The sequence below is a fragment of the Nyctibius grandis genome, chromosome 12, assembly GCF_013368605.1.
Source record: "Nyctibius grandis isolate bNycGra1 chromosome 12, bNycGra1.pri, whole genome shotgun sequence".
Taxonomy (NCBI): Eukaryota; Metazoa; Chordata; class Aves; order Nyctibiiformes; family Nyctibiidae; genus Nyctibius; species Nyctibius grandis.
Window position 1 is genome coordinate 12,892,476 of NC_090669.1, and position 19,239 is coordinate 12,911,714.

Sequence of the window (19,239 nt, forward strand, 5' to 3'; positions counted from 1 at the left end):
TCTTACTGCATAATCACATAATGAAAAAAAAAGACAAATAAAACTCAACCATGTACTTTGATTTTTTTGACTGTTATACTATAAAATCTGTATAGCTAACGGAACTATAGAATACTGCCAACAGGGAAACAAAACAGGAAGAACAGGTCAATACAAAAGAACTGGTTACATGCATTTTTCTGTATATATTACCTTCTAATGTATAATTATTACATTCTAATGTATATATCCAAAGTTGGCTAAAAAACACAGCATGTTTGCTCAAATGATGATGCTAATTTTTTAAAATAGTAATGACTTTCAACTGACAAATCAATTAGAAAGACTAAAATGTCTAAGTTACAACCCAGTCCTAAGCCATGAGATGCCTTAAGCAAAGGACAGCCACTCTCATTTACAGCAAATTAAGGTACTCAGTAGTTCACAAATTGTTACTCTTAGAATAACATATCAAAACTTAATCTGAAATTATTTTATAATTTTTAGATTATTGTAATTTAGACTGATGAGTAAATAGTCCACTGAACCACACTGTAGAGAAAATGACTGGCAGTTACATTACTTGAAAGACTGTTACCAAAACAAAATTGTTAAGTAGCACATCTCTAAGTGACATTTTACAAAAAGACAAAGGCATATATTTTCCACCAAAATCTAGTGCTGCTGTCATCAACAACCCAACAAAAGCCACAGTTACCTAAAATGGAAATGAAAATGTAATGTATGGAAATATTCTCTTATAAAATCTCCTTAGGCTTCACATGTATTAATGTATTAGTTTGCAAACATTAAGATCAAAGGCAAAGCAACAAATACATCCTAAAAAGTTTTTAGTCAGATTTTTATTAACGATATACAAGTAGCAAAGCATAAAAAATTAATATGTTCAAGCCTTGAAATGTCAAGTGTAATGATCTCTAGCTCTGCTTACCTCCTTTGCTTTTTGTTTCAGTCTAGCTTGCTCTGGGTCTTCTTGCCTTGAGCGACTCTACATGTTTAAAAAAATGGGGAAAAAAGGTTAACAGATGGTTTAAGAACCCCTCATCTGTTGCAGTAAGTTAAAAAATAGCAAAGAAAAGGGAACAGGATACAAGGTGTCAAAGATGGGATGCTTAAATTCATAGAAGTGTAATTTCAAACCCGTAGGCCTCACCCAAAAGACTGTTAAATATTCAGTTGTTAATAAGATCTACTCTAGATTTAAATAAAAAAAAATACCATGTTTTCGTCAATGCTAAAGTTTCCATGCAGGTTTAGATTTCAGTTTTTTAATACAAACAAATTCAAGCGGAAGTGACAGCCTTTCCATTATCTGAACTTTTAAATTTAAACTCCTTACAGCCACTTATTTTAAAATAATTTACTATTTGCAACTAAGATTTTATTCAGCTGTTGGTAGAGAATGTGGAGAACACAGTTGTAAAGTCACCCTCCCAAACAATAAGTCTTCATAATAAAGATGTTACTACCCATATGAGCTTACTTTGAGTACAGCACAGAAATACACGTGAGTTAAAATCATTCATGCACTACTACTAATATTAATGTTGTAATTTTTAAAACTGAAGAAATATTTCCGAATTGCAACTTTCATATTTTCCTTCAAAACCAGGTACAACGGCTCTAAAAACCCGTTAAGAATAACTGTTTAATTGCAATAACAACCCATAACAGTACATTTCTTCAGATACATACTATTTTACAACCATATGTTAAAACTATTAAATTCTTATTTATGCTCACTGAGCATACACAAACTGATGGAATTCAAAAGTCAAGACGTAGTTAATATATGCATTATACTTTTTTAATTGCATGATTGGTCAGTATTCAGAAAAGGTTGCATGAAAAGTTGTCAGAAGCTGCAATAAAACTTGAAACATCCACGGAAAACTCTTGTTCCCAATACCTGAAAGATGTAATTTTTTCATTGCTGTATTTCTTTGAGATTTAAAGTAATATTATTTACATAACTCCTAAAGGAGTAAGAATATCTATGCCCTCTCCTATCTTTCTCTGCTGAAGACAGACCTGAAACTTGAAAGAATATTAGCTTGCAAACTTACATATGCTCAGATTTTTTCCCCGTTGTTTGAATTTTTCATAACATATTCTGTTCATAAGTTAAAAATCCATGAAGAAAACCAAAAAGAGATAGGTTTTAAGGGTAAGGGGACGTGTAATATTCTTGATATACCTGGAGAGAGCCTTGACTATGATTTGGCAGACACGGCACCAATGACGCCGAATTATCTATTCTTTTTCCTGTTTGGGTTTTTTACACTGGGTTTACTTTTTCAGCTAATATAGCACACATATAAAACACAGTGATGACAAAGCACGGCCAAATTAAACAATAATGAGAGTTTTAGAAGATGTGCTTGTCTCTTCCACTGTGCACATTAGCTTCATCTTCCAATACCACTTACTAGTGGTTTTGCACCCATTAGCATAAAAGGCAGTTTGACAGGATAGGGTCTGAGTGAAGTAATGAGAAATTAAAATCTGTAGATAGCTAATGACCAAATTAGAATCTCATGTTGTAGTTGTGCCAACCAAGAAAGAAACTCCAACTTAACATAGACTGAGATTCCTTCTAAACTGCTGTGGCCAGACAAAAAGAAAAATGTAGATGATCTGATCTAGTTAATGTTTAAGGAACAAAAAGTAATTTCATGAAATATGTGGATCTGCCAGAAAGCTGGGACTCTAGTCAGCAGAGCAATTACTAAGAACTTAATTATACCTGTTAGGTGAAAAAAACAAACAAACAAACAAAACCTGTTCAGTGAGTTGCTTCTCTAGCAGATGGACTTAGGTAAGAATTTATGAACTGAGATGAATTAGGTCCTTGTTCTGTCATTTTGTGATGACACTTCAATCATTGTGTGCCTCAGTTTCTCCAGTATGATGTGTGGAAAACCATATTTAGCCTTTTCATGGGTTTTGATGATAAATTTATAAATGTACAATGAACTTCTACTGCCTTATGAATCTCGCAGTGAAAGCAGTACAGAAATACAAAGTGTTGCTATACTACTGTAGGAAGCGGAATCATTTGCCAAATGCAAAATACAAGTTAAAAGCACGTCAGCTTAAGGAGAAAGCAGAGTGTCCTGGGAGAATTAAGCTGAGACTTCTAATATTGTTACCAAGTTTCTACAAGAAAGTGATAGAATCCTGGAAAACATACCAGATTTACATTTTGTTTGGGGACATTGTAAGAACAAGTAAAGCAATAAATGCAAAGTAACATTGCAATTTCCTGGACTCCGTAAGTGAAGACAAACTCTGAAAGTGCTAAAGATTAAAAAAATAACACATTTAGAAGTTGGGGCCTTTTTTTTCAGAAACTGACCAAATAAAAGTAGATTTGGAGTTCAGGATAATCTGAAAAAGCAGACCCCAAAAGCAGGCAAAAAAGCTGATGTTCTACTCTGTGTAAACCTCCAGCTCATTCACAATAAATAAATAACAAAAATTATTGCAGAGGTGAAAACAGGTACTCAACTCCTGACTGATATTAAATATGGGCATTTTTTTCAGTAACGATTTAAAATACCAGGTGACATTAGATATAAAAACTCAGATTGAAGGTGAAGTTAGAACTACTTTTACGTTTAGAATAATGCAATGAGTTTCTGGTTATTCCTTGAACCCACACTAAATGGTCTTTTCAAAAAACTCAGGCTAGCTCTTGTTTCAAACAAGCAGAATTACAACTTTACATTGGATGTGTCATTACTGGTATAAGTAACACTAAAAAAATAACAGAATTTAACTATAATTTTCTGTTTATTTTTGTGTTCAGACAAATTTTAATACACTTTTTTTTTTAACCAGATTGTTAAGACTAAAATACCTTCCTGCTGACTACCATGTCAGTTTGCAAATCAGTAAGCTTCAGAAATAAAATCATCAGCACGTGGAGGCTAAAATGTGTTAAACATTGACTATTTTATTAATTCTTCACTTTATGATCTAATGTAAATTATAAAAGGCTTCTTCAGTGTTGATGCAACACAGATTAAAGCAAATATAAGCAAACGAAAATGTCAAGCTTAACAGAGGTGCCTAGATAAGCTTTAAAAATGTCACTGGCTTCTCTTTACACTCCATTCCACATGTGAACATCTTTTCCTTCCTCTGAAGAGTTTGAACAATTTTGCTGCTGCTCAGCTCCTGTAGTGCTCGTCTATATGTCACCATTTTTACTCACCAATTATTTTAATGTTTTACACTTACTTCTGTCAAGCTACTGACTAATCATTCCTAAGTTTTTTTAATTCCAGTTTAAATCTTTTCTTTGAAGTCATCTAATATTTTTGGTTTTGTCTTCCTTTCTCCTTTCCCTCTAACATCCAAATCTTAACATGCTGCATCTCACTTGTTTTGCGAAACATGTTTTTCCAAAATGTTTTAACGCACCAATCCTTCCTTCCTCTAAAGCTTCAGAAACACCCACCAATCACAGAACTCCCCAACTCAAATACTTTGATAGAGTTTATCACAACCCCTTTCCCTTCCCCTCTCTATTCTTCATGTCTAGATCTGTAAATAAAGAAAGCTGGGTTTACGTAATATATTTTCATGTTGATGAATAAACACCTTTAGAGGCAAGCTAGCTTCCCATAGTAATTTTAGAGAAACCTAGGACTGATCCTAACCAGATAACATACCTTTAAATACATCAAATGCTCTCTCCTACTGAGAACTTATTCACCACCAGGTTTGTTAACATTTCTCCCAAACACAAGCTACTTTTATTAGACCAGACAGCCTGATATTTTAATTGTTAAGAACGAAAGTGCTTTGTGTTAGAGACCTTGCTATCTTATTTATCTGAAAACTGCATAGATCACATTAGGTCTATGGAAATATTAGACTTTCAAAGTATGAAAAGCAGCATATGTTAAATGTGCATATTCAAAACACATAAGAAATATGGGGTTTCATTTACATGTTACCAAACTCCCTAATGTTCCAAACCTCAGCTTTTCCCCTTGCTTGTGTTAAGGAAGAATGCCATAAAAACAGACATCTAATTACACATGTAACAGTGTAGTTTTAAGAAGTGAATTTTGTATTTCATAGAATTGTCTTAAATTAGAAAGCAACAGTATTTTTTAAATAGTAAGGATATCTATAACTCACGCATAATACTTAAATATATGCAACAATTATTTTTAAAATTGGAGGATACTCTGTGCATCTATGCAGATGAGTAGACTAACAGACCTTCTGATGTATTTAATTATGATCACTATTCAGTATTTTGTTGTAATTTGTAATGTCAAAGCTGCACTGTTGTTACCTTTTGTCCACTAACAAGAAAAGTTTTCTATTAGATTTATAATAATTTTGAAGTCTCAGCTTGTTAAACCTGTGTTAGAAAATGTCTCACAGGGTCTCTCCTCCTAAATACGTCTCCTGCATTTAGCAACATCTGATCCCAATCAATGCACTTACAGCTCTACTCCCCCTTCCCAGTACTTATACTGGGAGTCTTTAATGCTTCAAATTCATCTTTTTGTTCAAATTCATCTTTTTTCATTAAATAAAGAGGCATAACTGCATGTGCTGTACTATTGAGAGCCACTGCTGTGCCAACAGTTTCAATTTTAAACCTATTTTTCCCCATTGATGACATTAGAACTTCACCCACGGCTGTATCAGCTTATAACTTTCACTTTTAATTAAAGAAATTAAATTGGCAACATGAAACACTTTGCTTTCACATTAGCTTTGTTAATAAAAAGTAAAAGTTAAAAGCAGCATAGCTGAAGGTAAAACCCTATTCAGAGCTACGACCAAAGTGAGGTGGAAAGCAAGACTACAGGTCTAAAAAAAGATTTATTTTAAAATCATTAAAATTAAAGTAACAAATTTCTAAAAACTCAGAAAATTATCTCAACACAATAATTCCCTCTTTGCTCTCCTCTCATCAGAAGTGAGTTATAAGTTTCCGTTCAGAGTGTGCTCCATCTCACATCTGCATTACATCCACTGTACTTTCAGAAGAGAGGGAAAGGATTAAATTGGCATGACAACTGAGCTCATCTCTGGCTCAAAGAGGTAACCCCTTCAAGTAATCACAGGATGTGTGTGTAAGGAAATCTGCATTGCCAAATTTCAATGCTCTCTCTCCAATAAAAAAGCCCTTCAGCCTACAGCACTATAAAAATCACTATCATCCATAAATAATCATTAACTTTGCAAACAACACTAAACATAATGTTCCACTTACTTATGTAATTATTCTTTTTACAGAATAGATCTTACTCCTGTGATCGTTGTATTTAAGACCCCAAAACTTGACAGGCTTGTGCTACTAATACAGAACACTCAATAGACTAATATAATGTATATATTGGAAATTAATTTTCAAAATTGATTTGATAATAAACAGGCATTTAGCAAGTTTGAGCAGATGAATTAACACAGTAATTTTAACATGATCCACTTCATTATAGATTATATCATAGAAGTATTATTCATTGATTTTCTGAAAACAAGGACAACCCCAAGATGTACAATGGCACAGAAACCCCAGCATCTATTAAATTTCAAAGGCAACTGTGAAAATTATTTCACCAAGTTATTTTCAAAATGTTAGCCATTGTCTCTTATATTCCCATCCTGGAAAATGCAGGAGCATTCCAGTCAGGTAGGTCTGGAGTCATCATAGATAAGATAGCATGACTTAATGAATTAAAGGTGTGATGACACAACAACAGTATCTTTTGTTATAAGAAACAAAAAGTGTTTATGAAATAGATTTCATGAAATTAAATAATTGTTTGAAGACTATGAATTGCTAAGTAGTTTAAAAAAATAGAGTAAAACAGATACCTTGGCAGCCTTTAGCAAGATTTCCCTCTCTTGTTCATCTTTCCTTTGCTTTTCTAAACGCTCCAACTGTTCAAAAAACTTTAACTGTGATCGGACATCTGTAGCTTGTTCGTACCATTCATCGTCCTGTAAAATAAGAACAATGTTTTACAAAAACATTCATTTTCATCATGACTATGCATTTAAAGTAGACTATAGGTGTTATACATTAAATTCTTTCCATTGTACTACCAATAAAAAAAATTTCCCTTTTTTTTTCAAGCTCAGAGGAATGAAGCCAGCCTATGGTTAATAATGCCGCTAGAATCTGATTGTTTAATTAACATCTAAGCAAATTAAAAAAACAAGGATTGATTTATCAGCACCAGAGACATCAAAGAGTTAAAAAAAATAAAACCAACAGACTTATTGATTAAAACTCCTAAGATGCTTAACTTTATTACTGAACAATCCTAGATCTTGGTTATAAACTGTAATTCCCGTATTTGTACTCATCTTGAACTAGTAACAGACACAATCAAGATGCAGTGTTACAAAAGCATTAAAGCTAAAAATCCAGTTGAAAATAAGTCTCTAATTACAATTAAAATAGAAGAACTTTATGACAACTAAGAGCATGCAAGCTTTCCTAGTACCTCACAAACAATAAGAATTTATGACACAAGCTGCACGAGGAACACTCAGAATGTCAGTCAGAAAAATAAGTTATCCGTACTACTGCCATCTCATTTATCTGCTTAAAATTTTCCATTTTGACTGTAATGCTATGAAATCAAACAAAACCATTAACCAAGAAATATACTGAAGACAATGAAAATGCTACGGTTCAATCAGAGACAACGTTAATTTTTTTTATACGAATCTGTTACGAGATTATTTTAAATGCATCTTTGGCTTAACATGGACTAAGTGTTTTCTTCTCAGACACCATCCTAGGGAGAAGGAAGGAGGGATTTAACACTGCTGAAGCTGATGAAGAATATTGGAAAGAAACAAGGACATTTCACTTTTAGTCCAATACAGTAGAATATATCCATCAATTGCAAGGAAAGATACAAGTGTAGACAATACACAGGCATAGTGGCCTTTAGGTTTTTTTTAATCCATTCATCCATTCTGCTATCACAGTAATGTTGATTCTAGTCACAGATCCCAAAGATAATTTTTCTTGCAAATGCCACATATAATTAGTCCAACTGTGACTCAGATTTGGGAAATAACTGGGCAAAGGAAAACAAACAAACAAAAAAACACAGAAACAAGCAAAAAAACAAACCAGAGCTACTCAATGTATATATACATCAAAGAAATCTAAACACAGCTTAGACACAACACACAGCTATGGTTATTGCCATAGTTTTGAGCAGATGAATTAACACAGTAATTTTAATATGATCCACTTTATTCTAGATTATATCATAGAAGTATTATTCATTGATTTTCTGAAAACAAGGACAACCCCAAGGACAATAAATTGCTTTTACACCAGTTTAACAACTGTTAGCATCTTACTTTTATCAAAAAAGATTTTTTATATTTATCAATAAAAATGTTTGATTTATTTGAATTTCAAACTGGTTTGCAGTGCCTTATTTACATTTCCCTCCCTGGTTTAATATATCTAAATTGTTTCCATTTTTTTCAAGAATACAATCACTAACAATGGAATCAGAGGAGCATTTTATCTTGAAATGTTCCTTAAAGAGAACATCAGTGTTTCATTACAGTGAAGAATTTACAGCTGAATTCTTTAGTTGCTAGTTTAAGACAAATTGGTAGCTTTTGTAAAATAATAGTGCTTCTCACAGCTAAGTTACTATAGATTCTTATATATTGAAACAATTTTGATCCAATTAATGGGTACCTTGGTCAAAAAAGGAGACACCAAGAATCGATAGTCTCAGTCACAATTCATGAGCAGAAATGGCTTAACAGATGCTCCATGCTAGACACTTTAGCACAGAAGGATGAAAACATAATTCTACACTCAAATTCTGTCACAGAGGAGGAAGACAGATCTGGCGAGCAGTGCTATCATCCCACCACTTTCTATTTGCTGAGGTAGACAAACCTGCGATTAAAACCACACAAAATGAACACAAAACACCTACTGTGTGCTAACAAAAAAGGCGCCACTGCATCGTTCTGTAACATGCAATACCTTTCTTTGCACACTTACTTTGTATGATTCCATTCGGTGCTGGGTTATCACTGTTACTTTTTCTATCACTGTTCTTAATCTGTTTTGTGTTGCATGGGAAATAAAAGTAACCACCTCAGCTGGCACATCAGTAATTCCTAGTTTTTTAGCTAAAGCAAAAAACAAAACAAAACAGAATTAGCTTACTCTCCACAAAAAAAATCCACCCTCTAAAGAACATGAAGTCATAACTTCATTTTCCTGAACACAAAAATCCGTGACAGTGTATTTATGTAGCTTTGGTGATACATCCATGAGCCCTTGAAAAGAGGTGTGACTACACTTTAAAGTTTGAAAGAGAAATCAGAGCATTTTTTTCTACCACTTAGAAAGCATTTGACAACTTTACTGAGGTTTATCCTAGTATATTGAAACAAACCATAACAGACTATGAGACAATTTGAGTTCGCAGTTGTTCAACACAAGAAAAAGCAATTCCTTTATTTTCAGAAGAAATAGCGCAGATTAATTTCAGTGTCAATGAGATGAGGCTGCAGCCCAAAGCATACTGTTGCATACTTTAGCCTACACTACTGGTATACGACTGATAATAAAAATTCTTTAGAAAAAAAACCTGAAGAAATAAAGTCATATTAACAACAGCTATTTTAAAACACCAGTTGTCCCCCAAACACTGCTAAAAGACATTCCTAGTTATCTGGACATTTGATTCTTTGTGCTGAGTTTATAAGAAAAGCAAACACTCTACAGTCTCACCTAAGCTACAGAAACAAGAATATGGATAACGCCTAAGAATTCCATCAAAATAATTAGGAAGTACTGGATATAAATTTGTAGATATATGAATATACATACTAATCTAAGGTATAGTCCTATAAAGACATATATATGAGTAGACCCAGTGGGACAGTTTTCTGGATAGAAAACTCTGCGTGCACACACAGGTATATGTATTTCATATATTAAAAAAATCGGTAGTTGCATTTTGTATGGATTATTGGATTTGACCCACCATAAAAGAGTCAATACTCTGATTACACCGAATCAGTTTTCCAGTGAATGAACACAAGATTTTTAAAAATGTGAATATTTGTTTGTGATATGTTAACAGGTATGCAAAACACTACAGGAAAGTTGCTTGAGAATCTTTTGGGAAGTGATTACTGAATGGCTAATTACAAAAGTAATCTTCATTTGCGGGAGGGGTCCCCAAGCAAATACGAACCTGAGAGGCTTACGAACGAGTATTTGTTTTGTGAAGCGTTCCTATCTTTTCCTGGCCAAATCCAAGAGCAAGAAACCATCACACGTCTAAAAAATGAAGACGAAGAAGTGAGCAGTGGTCTCACATGGATGTATACTTCTGTTATTTTAATGATGTGATCTGAGACGAACTGGCAGCGTTCAGCATCACCCTGGGCTTCTGTCAGGGCCGGGCTGGGGCCGCTCAATCACAGCGCGCGCGGGCGGGCGCCGCCACCGCCGGCAGGGGGCGCTGCGGCGGGCCCGTGCTCCTCCCGCAGCGCGCGCGGGCCGGGCAGCGCGGGAGTCCCGCAGCGCGGAGGGAATGCGGCTCTGGCGCGGCCCGGGGACGCCGGGTGCGGGCACGGCTACGGCTACTACAGCCGCCTCGGTGCGAAGCCCTACGACAAAGATTACGTTTCCTGCAGCTGTCCCTCGCCCCGTCTCTTCCTCTGCAGCAGCTATTTAAATGTATATTTCATTACATCGCGACCGCACATCATTCCCGCTCTTCCCAGAGCTGAACACTCTATGTCATATATTTCTGATAATTTTTTTAATGATTCTTTGAAGTCGTCATCTCTTAAACTAACTTAAGCCATCACTGACTCCATATTGTACACGTTACCTTAAGGATTTTAGCAAGATATATATATGCTTTTTTTATATGCTTTTTAACTGATTTTTGCTTTATCATTTAAAAGAAAAAATTAAATCTTTCTTGGCGCCCAATTTGTCCTCTGTAATAGAGATGGAACTCCGCTGAAGTTGCTGAAAGCTGAACGTATAATGGAAAGCAGCCATACACATTATAAGATCCCAACGCTGCAACCGTTACTCATGCAAATTAAGTCCTTGAAGTCAGTAGGACTGTTCATATTGGTACGAGCTATTCGTGCAAGCCAGACTTGCAATATCAAGACCTATTTGAGCATGCATCATTTTATTATGCAAACATGTGTAAGCAAAGCTATCAATCAAAAACCCCTAGTCTGAAAGATAAAATGCAAGTAAGAAGAGAAATTTAATTAACAAGTATCCAGAAAAGAGGTTTTAGGTGGAAAATTCTGCCACGTATTCTAGGTAAGGGTACGAATGAATAATTGTTAAAATAATAATTCTTTGAATTTCAGCAGTGTAACTACAGCTACCCATCCTCCCTGAACGCACACAATCCTTTCATAATAAAGAACTATCACCATCTTGTTTTTTTCACAATACAGGTTTTCCTAATTTTAAAGTCTTTTGTTGTAAGTAAATTCAACCCTTATATGGCTTGTTCTGCTTATTCAGCTCTTCAGAAAGTCACCCATAATGAAAGGACCATTCCCTGAGATGCCTGGTTCCTAAAGATTCTTGTCCTACATCCTCTTCATCAGCCTCTGCAATATCCCAGTAACTTCCTCCTCCTGAAATCCCTCAACACAATATTCTCAAGTATGGAAAACTATCTGAATGACCATTATAAACGGAGCTCCTCAGGAGTCTGTTCCAGGACTTACCCTTTTTGATATCTTTCTCAGTGACCTGGAGGGGGAGACACAAAGCACCCTCATCAGGTTTGCAGATGGCACCACACTGAGTGGCGTAAAGGGAAGGGCTGCCAGTCAGAAGGACCTGATGAGCGGGCCAACAGGAACTTCATGAAATTCAAGAAGGACAAATGCAAAGTGCTGCACATAGGATGGACTAACTCTCCGCAATGATACAGGCTGGGAACTGCCTACCAGGATAGCAGCACTGATGGAAAGCTCACGAGAGTCTGGTGGGTAGTAGGCTGACCATGATTCAGCAGTGCATCCCAGCAACAATGAAGACTAACAGCATAGTGGGTTGTATCAACAGCAAAATGGTAGATCAACAGTGACCAATACACCAAGGAAAGCAATTATCCCTCTTCACTCAGCACTCAGCCCACATCTAGAATACTGCAGTCAGTTTTGGGTCACCTGGTACAAGAAAGACTTGGAAAAACTTGAGTCCAGGGAAAAGTCACCAAGATGGTTATGGGGTTGGCACACATGATCCATATGAGGAGAACCTGAGGATTCTTTATCCTGGAGAAGAGAAGGCTTAGGGGAGAGGTTATTGAGAAGATGAAGCCAGACTCTTTATTGAGGATGCCTGGAAGAAGAATGAGAAATAAATTCATAAACTGAAACAGCAGAGGTTCTGACTGGATATAGGGAATAATTCTTCATTATGAAGATAATTAAGTACTGGGAACACTTCACACAAAAAAGTTGTAGACTCTCCCACCTTCCAGGTTTTTAAGACTCAGCCAGACAACACCCTAAGCAACCTTGTCCGAATTTAATGTTGACCTAGCTTTGAGCAAGAGTCTGGACTAGATGACCACTAAAGTTCCCTCCCAACCTGAGCGATTCTATGATCTCTGCCCTCCTGCATAGCTCCAACTTCCCTTCATATTCCTTGTTATCGCACAATACCCTTAGTTCCCTCATACATCTAGGATCACTCCCCTGACATATCTCCCAGTCCATATTTGTCCAGCTTGCTAGCTGGGCACAGTCAGCTCACCCTAAGGACAGCCTGGCCAGTCTGTACAAGAGTGCTGACTGGCAGACAACCAGTCAGAAGAGCTAAGGAAAGGAAAAAAAGGTTGACTTCCCCCTCAACTGGGACACACGGAGGGGCTATCTAGCTGCTCATTTATCTACGGATTCAAAAGTTACCTGAAGGGTGAGAGAAGGCAGGCAAATAGACTGTTCAATCACTTAAGGCTAGCTTTCTTTGGAAAACAGGTTAAGGAAGAAAGAATACAAAACAAATTTCCCCAAAAATGAATTAGCATCAAGAAACCAGACTACAAAAAGACAAATATTTTAAAAGTCAACTTGTCATGCACAACATTCATCATGTGTGGAAGCGTCATCACGTCTTCCCTGCTCTAAATTACATTAGTCAAAACCCTGTTAGCATAGGGTGTCAGAAGCAGGGTGCATTCCAAAGCTGTATACTACATGAAGATTTGGCACACTACTTCAATACTTGGATTGTACTTGGGGCAAGGATGGGAAAATTACCAATGTGCTCCTGAAACAACAATCTCATCTACACTTGGAAAGGCTGGCTTAGTTATGCTTCCATAAACAGTCATACATACCACTTTATTGATCCGCTGACCTAAGGAAAGTTCTGATACCATTGTTTATTCAGAGAAAATGCCAAGCAGAAACTGAATCTATGCAGAGGGCTGAAAACTGATAATTTTCATATGTTTCTATATTAAAGTCTTAGTATTTTCTTCTTCACTGCTGCATCTCTTCCTGAGTTTCATCCACTCTCATTCATAAAAAGCATACTGGCATTCTGTCTGCCATCAAAGGAAAATAATGCTGATCTCTAAATAGGAAATTCCTGAGATATTCTTCTAGTCTGCATAATTATTTTTCCCAGTTTTAACACGGAAAGGCTTCTCTTCCCTTTGCAAGATTCCCTAGACTGATGATGATGTGGGAAAAGAAATGTAATTTATAGTTTTAAGAAATGTGTATATACACATATATATATTTTATAATACTTATTTGTATCACAAAACACAAATATCCTCAATACATCATTCATCTTTTAACCGAGTCACTGGACAGTGGCTTCATCTAGAGATATTTTTATTTAGGTCCTAGCATTCTGGATTCTAGTCTTAATTGTGCCATCTGATCATTGCAATAATAAGTTCTAATATATATTTAGATACATAAAGAAACACAAAACCCAAAGAGAAAATTAAGATTAAACAAAAAAACCCCACAACTTATTTCTAGGAACAGACTATCATCTGTCTTTTATTTAAAAAGCTGAACTTGTTCCTTTTCGGTGATCTTCTTAATGTGCTTTAAGTTTGATAACGTGGCCATCTTAACATCTAGTTTTGTGACCAAAATTCTGCATTTAAAGCAGTAAGGAGCCACACACTTAAAAGTAAAACATCAAGAAATGTGTAATTTGAAAAAAGTTGCTTGCTTTTAAGTAACACATTTGTTAAATTTAGACATTTTTGATAACAAGTATATGCTTCAAGTCTTTAAAATTACTTTAGCAATGTAATTCTGAACTTTTCCTAGAGCTACGATAAAAACATCATCAACGATAACAACAAAAATGGAGCTAGAGCAAAGCAATGCTCCAAGCTATAATTTTAACTAATCTCCCCACTTGAATTTGAGTTTTTATATTTTTAAAGACATAACTAAGGTCACGTTCTTCATTCAAGTTTTTTGCCAGATCTCTACTACACCAGAACTGTACAAGACTATCAAGAATTGATGACTGAATGCATGAACACTTCAATTCTTTGTTGCAGGGCACAATTTCAACACATCCTCTGAGGCACCAATTGCTACTAAAGCAGTCAGTCAAGTCACACTATCCTATATGAAAAATATGAGGTATCACAAATTAATATCCCCAAAGTAAGCAAATTTCTAATCTGCCAAGCACTTACAGAACAACACAATAGTCTGCCTACATATTAATTCTTAACATACATGTTTGGAAGCTTAAATAGCAAACCATGGTTCAATCAGCATTTAATAAAGATCTACAGTATACAAGACAGCATGCAAAGGAAGTATAAGTGTTAGAATATTTTTGTTACAAATAAACTATATTCTATTTAAAAGTTTGAGATATTGCAATAGAGTTTCTGTGAAGTTAGAGCTTGTATGTAAGTTCCAAAAACCTTGAGGGAAAAAACGTTCAGCAATATTATTCTGATATTGGCATACGTGTCACTAGCACAAGATTGTTTTTTAGAAACATAAAAGCACCTAAACCTTGTCATTGAAAACTTTCAGGTCCCAAGAAGTGAAAATTCTGAAGAGTGCTATCATCTGCTTAGCTATCTGAAAGGTACTGGCTTTTCTGCACTTTAAAAGTTTAATTATATTTTATTGATCAAACAAACTGAAACAAATCATAAGAAGAATACTGCCCTATTTGAGAAGTAGAAGAAAAACACTATCTTTGCAGATAGGCTTTCAAAGAATCAAAAAGTTACTTTAATAATTTATACTTTAAGAGGACTGACAGGATTGAGATCAAAGATAAAAAAAATTATTTGTAAAACATTAGGTCTGACTCTGATTATTGATGTGATAAATTATTGAGTGCCTGTATAAAATCTCTTTATGTTCACACTTAAAACAGAAAAACCTTGAAGAACTAGTTTTAAACAGTTAAACATGTATTTAAGGCTTGAGTTTGTCTTGTCCTTCAACAGAAACATTGGGAGAGCGCAAAATCAGTCTCTTTTTGCCTTAATCACAGGTCAGCCAGAACTGCAGAAACCACTCCCTGCTATCATCTTAAAACCAGGAGCCAACTTCTTAAACTTTAAATTCTGTGTATGAAATATTGGCCCAAGATGCAACTGGAACCAGACGACTTTGGGCCAGGCCTCTTCTGCTGTTACAGCTGGTTTGTGCACAAGATGGAAACAAATCACAGAAGTTCATCCCCTAGAATCTGGGACATTATTTAAATTTTTATTTAACCTCATTCAACAGCATCAGATCTAGAATAATGCAACAGAGGCACCTGGTCATATCTACTCACCTACCTTATCCCCACAGCACAGTAAGTACTAGGCTGTGCCTTGGATTGCACCTACAATTGTAGGCTCAAGGCCCCTTCCTCTTTTATCCCAACAGAACCACCACAGTTTTACATACCTCAGCCCCTTGCAATCTTTCCCCACCATGAAAAGCAAGGTATTGGAAAAACTACCACTTGAATTTCTGCAGCCTTCCAAACTATGCAATTCTTTAATAAATTCCATTCCTTCATTTCAATAGCATACAGGAAACAGATAATTTTAAAGTACTGCTGTAGGTGTCAGCAGTGAAACATTTAAAACACCTTAATCTCTGTAAAATTACATGTAATTAAATACAACATGATCAGTTAAGTAGTCACTGTTCAAGACTTAAGCTACACAGGAACTTCTGGAGACTAACAGCTGAAAAAACTGGGGGGAAAGGGGAGAGCAGTTCACCTTCTAAAACTAGACAAGCAGTATTTGTATGTCCTAAGACACACCATGTATAGTCTCTACAGAAAGCAGGTCATGAAATCAACAGAAAACAATAGATGCTTTGTCTAATACTATTATATTAATAATTCTAAAATGAGAAACAGCATTTAACTATCAGGCTGACCAAACACAAAGGCGGAACAACTCTAATGCACCAAGAGCCCTTGGCGTCCTGAAGAGCCATAAATGGCAATTATTGAACTTACTTGTCCCAACCTGATCAGGTGGGACTTAAGAGCAGGGTGAGCATCTCCCATATAGCAGTGTCGTCAGCCTACAAAGTAATCCATCAATAGTGCTTTCATACTGCTATCAAAGGGAAAACCCAATCCTAAATATTAAGCTAGAGAATGGGGGATGGAACACAACAAAGGAAAAAAACTGAGGAGGTTGTTTGGGTACAAAATATCCTGGGGTTGTGTTCTGGGGGTTACCAGAGCCCCAGGCAGACTTTAAGTATTAAAAACTGAAGGAAAAGCTTGTTAAACAGAGTGATAGTGCAAACAAATCACTAGTGCTGATGATTAGGATTAGAGATTCCTAAGGGTATAAGATAACCCAGCGATCCCAGGCAAAAGAAACAGTATGATCATTTTAGCTGTAATTTTCTGTTTTCAGTCCTTTAAATAACAGCTTCACTTTAAGTCTTACTAACTAAATGCATAAATAATTTAATAAAAGTTGACTTCTACTGTTAAGCCTGTCTGGTGCTGGAAGACAGGATGAAGAAAGGAGAAGCCAAAAAACTTCAGTTGCTCCCTTCACAAAAACAGCCAATCCAAATGAAGTTGTTTGAGCAGGCACCTCTGAGAAACCTATAACCTGGAGTGTGTTTAGGGAAGCCGAGGGCTAGGGAGTGTTTCCTGCCAAACTAGAGAGAGTAAGTGCCAAGTGCTTTGAGAGTTGATTCCCTTGAGCGGGTACAAACCAGCACCCCTCTGTGAGGGGCAGATGGCCAAGATATATTCCAGAGCTCCAAACCAGCCCTGAACTGGAATGGGAAAGATTTTGTAAACTAGGATCTGATACTATTCAACACTAGACTTCCAGTTCACCTTCATATGTAATAAATTGACTTTGTTAAAGAGAATGACTTTTTATTACCACATAATTGCTATTTACAAAAATAATGGAAGACCCTACATTAATTACTTCAGTAAGTGTGTTTGTAAAAGAACATTCCTCCTCTCATAGGATAAAAATTATCTCATGAGCTGGCTTCTGCATAAAAGTGGACAGTCTTCTTGAGAACTCAAGACTTGCTGCGTGTAGTATTTGTTCTATACTTCTTCAGAACTACCCACCTTGAGATGATTCCCCAGGAAACATTTTGTGAAACTGAGAAACTGGTGAAACATCAGTTACTTTTTAAAAACAAATTAATAAATTCCAAACTTGCAGATTAAAATCCTCAAAATATATAGCCATTTTCAGTGCAAGACACAGCAGAAAAAAGATAACCAGCCACACAATTGTAATGTAACCTAAAGGAATAAAAATTCTGAATAAATGTTACACAAATTTTAATATTTTCTTCTCCTCCTGCTCCCTCCAAAGTAAATGCCAACCAAATTATTTTAGCAAAGTAAGATTCAACTAAGACTCATAAGCTCTGTAGTGTGAATGCACCAGTACAAAACCACTCACAAAGCTTGTTTCAGGTACTACAGTAGATTTAACTTATTCAGTACAAACTATACTATAATAAATAGTTACGTTTTTATATAATTGTACAAAAAGAAAAGCTATACTGGGTAATATAGTCTGGCATCCTTTCTCTAACAGCAGTAGTGGGAGATGCTGCTAGAAGACTATTAAAAAAAAAGTGTGCAGTGGTAACTATGCAACAATATACAGCCTAGGACCATCCTAAGTTAGAGGATCTTATCCTTCTCTCTATTAGGCCATGATGGAATTTTTTTTTCCCATTAATTTTTCAAGTATATTTTGAACCTGCAACATCCCAAAACAAAGAGTTTCACAACTTAACTACTCACCTGGCAAAAAAAATAGCCCTTTTGCTTGTTTTGAACTTTTACCTTCTAATTTCATTTGAGATCCCTATCTGTTGTAAAGGGAAAACCAGAAAAATAGTTCCATTCTAGGGGGTCATATTGGTATAATTATTTTAACACAACAGAGTCAGAGCAATAGTTGTATCCATGCAAAATCATGTGTAACCCAGGCCAACATGTCTGATCCTATTTTCTGTGCTGATTCAAAACTCTTATACAAGTCGGTGGGATCTGGGGCAGGACAACAAAATCCATCAAGTAGAAAAAAAATTCTCAAGAATCCTACTTAACTCTACTTACATGATAAGTGTTTTTTGATGAAAGTCATAAGAATGACAAAAAAAAAACTTTCACTTCGCTAAGAATTCTCAACCAGATGGGTAAGTCTAGGAACCCACACATAATTCATACTTTTTGGCAAACAGAAAGAACTAATTTGAGAAGAGGTCTGACTTAAAATATATATAACCAGACAATCCAGTTTCCAAAATTCTGTCTCTAAACTAGATAATTAAACAGCTGAAAGGTAGCTATTAATCATCCCTAAAGAGTCATTTTATTATCATTAGTGGTTTGTCTCTAACAGAACGAAGTTAGTCACCAAACAATATTATGCACAGGTATATGGAGGGTTGGAAAATGGAAGGAGTTGCCACAAATCATGGAAGCATGACCATATAAATAGTGCATCAAGGAGAAGAGAATACTTAGTATTCAGATGGCAAGGAAGCCTTACAGCGTGATCAGAGAGGACAGAAAGAATGTAAACTCTGAAGGAGCAGAAGCTGTTATATATAGGAAATTATAAAGGATACCAGACGAGTAGACCAAAGACCATAACCTGAATGTCAAAATGTTAGCATGTTCATCTGTGTATGTCCAGGATTAGAGGAAAAGTTGTCAAGATCAGGACA

At 35.7% G+C, this 19,239-nt stretch overlaps 1 protein-coding gene across 1 annotated transcript in view; it reads right to left on the bottom strand.

Moving 5' to 3' along the window:
- Positions 1-19,239, bottom strand: part of LOC137669217 (transcription initiation factor TFIID subunit 4-like) — a 140,928-nt gene that overhangs the window by 70,516 nt on the left and 51,173 nt on the right. The window contains exons 11-13 of the mRNA XM_068411192.1: positions 9,032-9,162; positions 6,853-6,978; positions 932-988 (exon numbers count right to left, since the gene is read on the bottom strand). Of these exons, the coding sequence (XP_068267293.1) occupies positions 932-988; positions 6,853-6,978; positions 9,032-9,162 (314 nt within the window). The remainder of the gene's footprint in view (positions 1-931; positions 989-6,852; positions 6,979-9,031; positions 9,163-19,239) is intronic.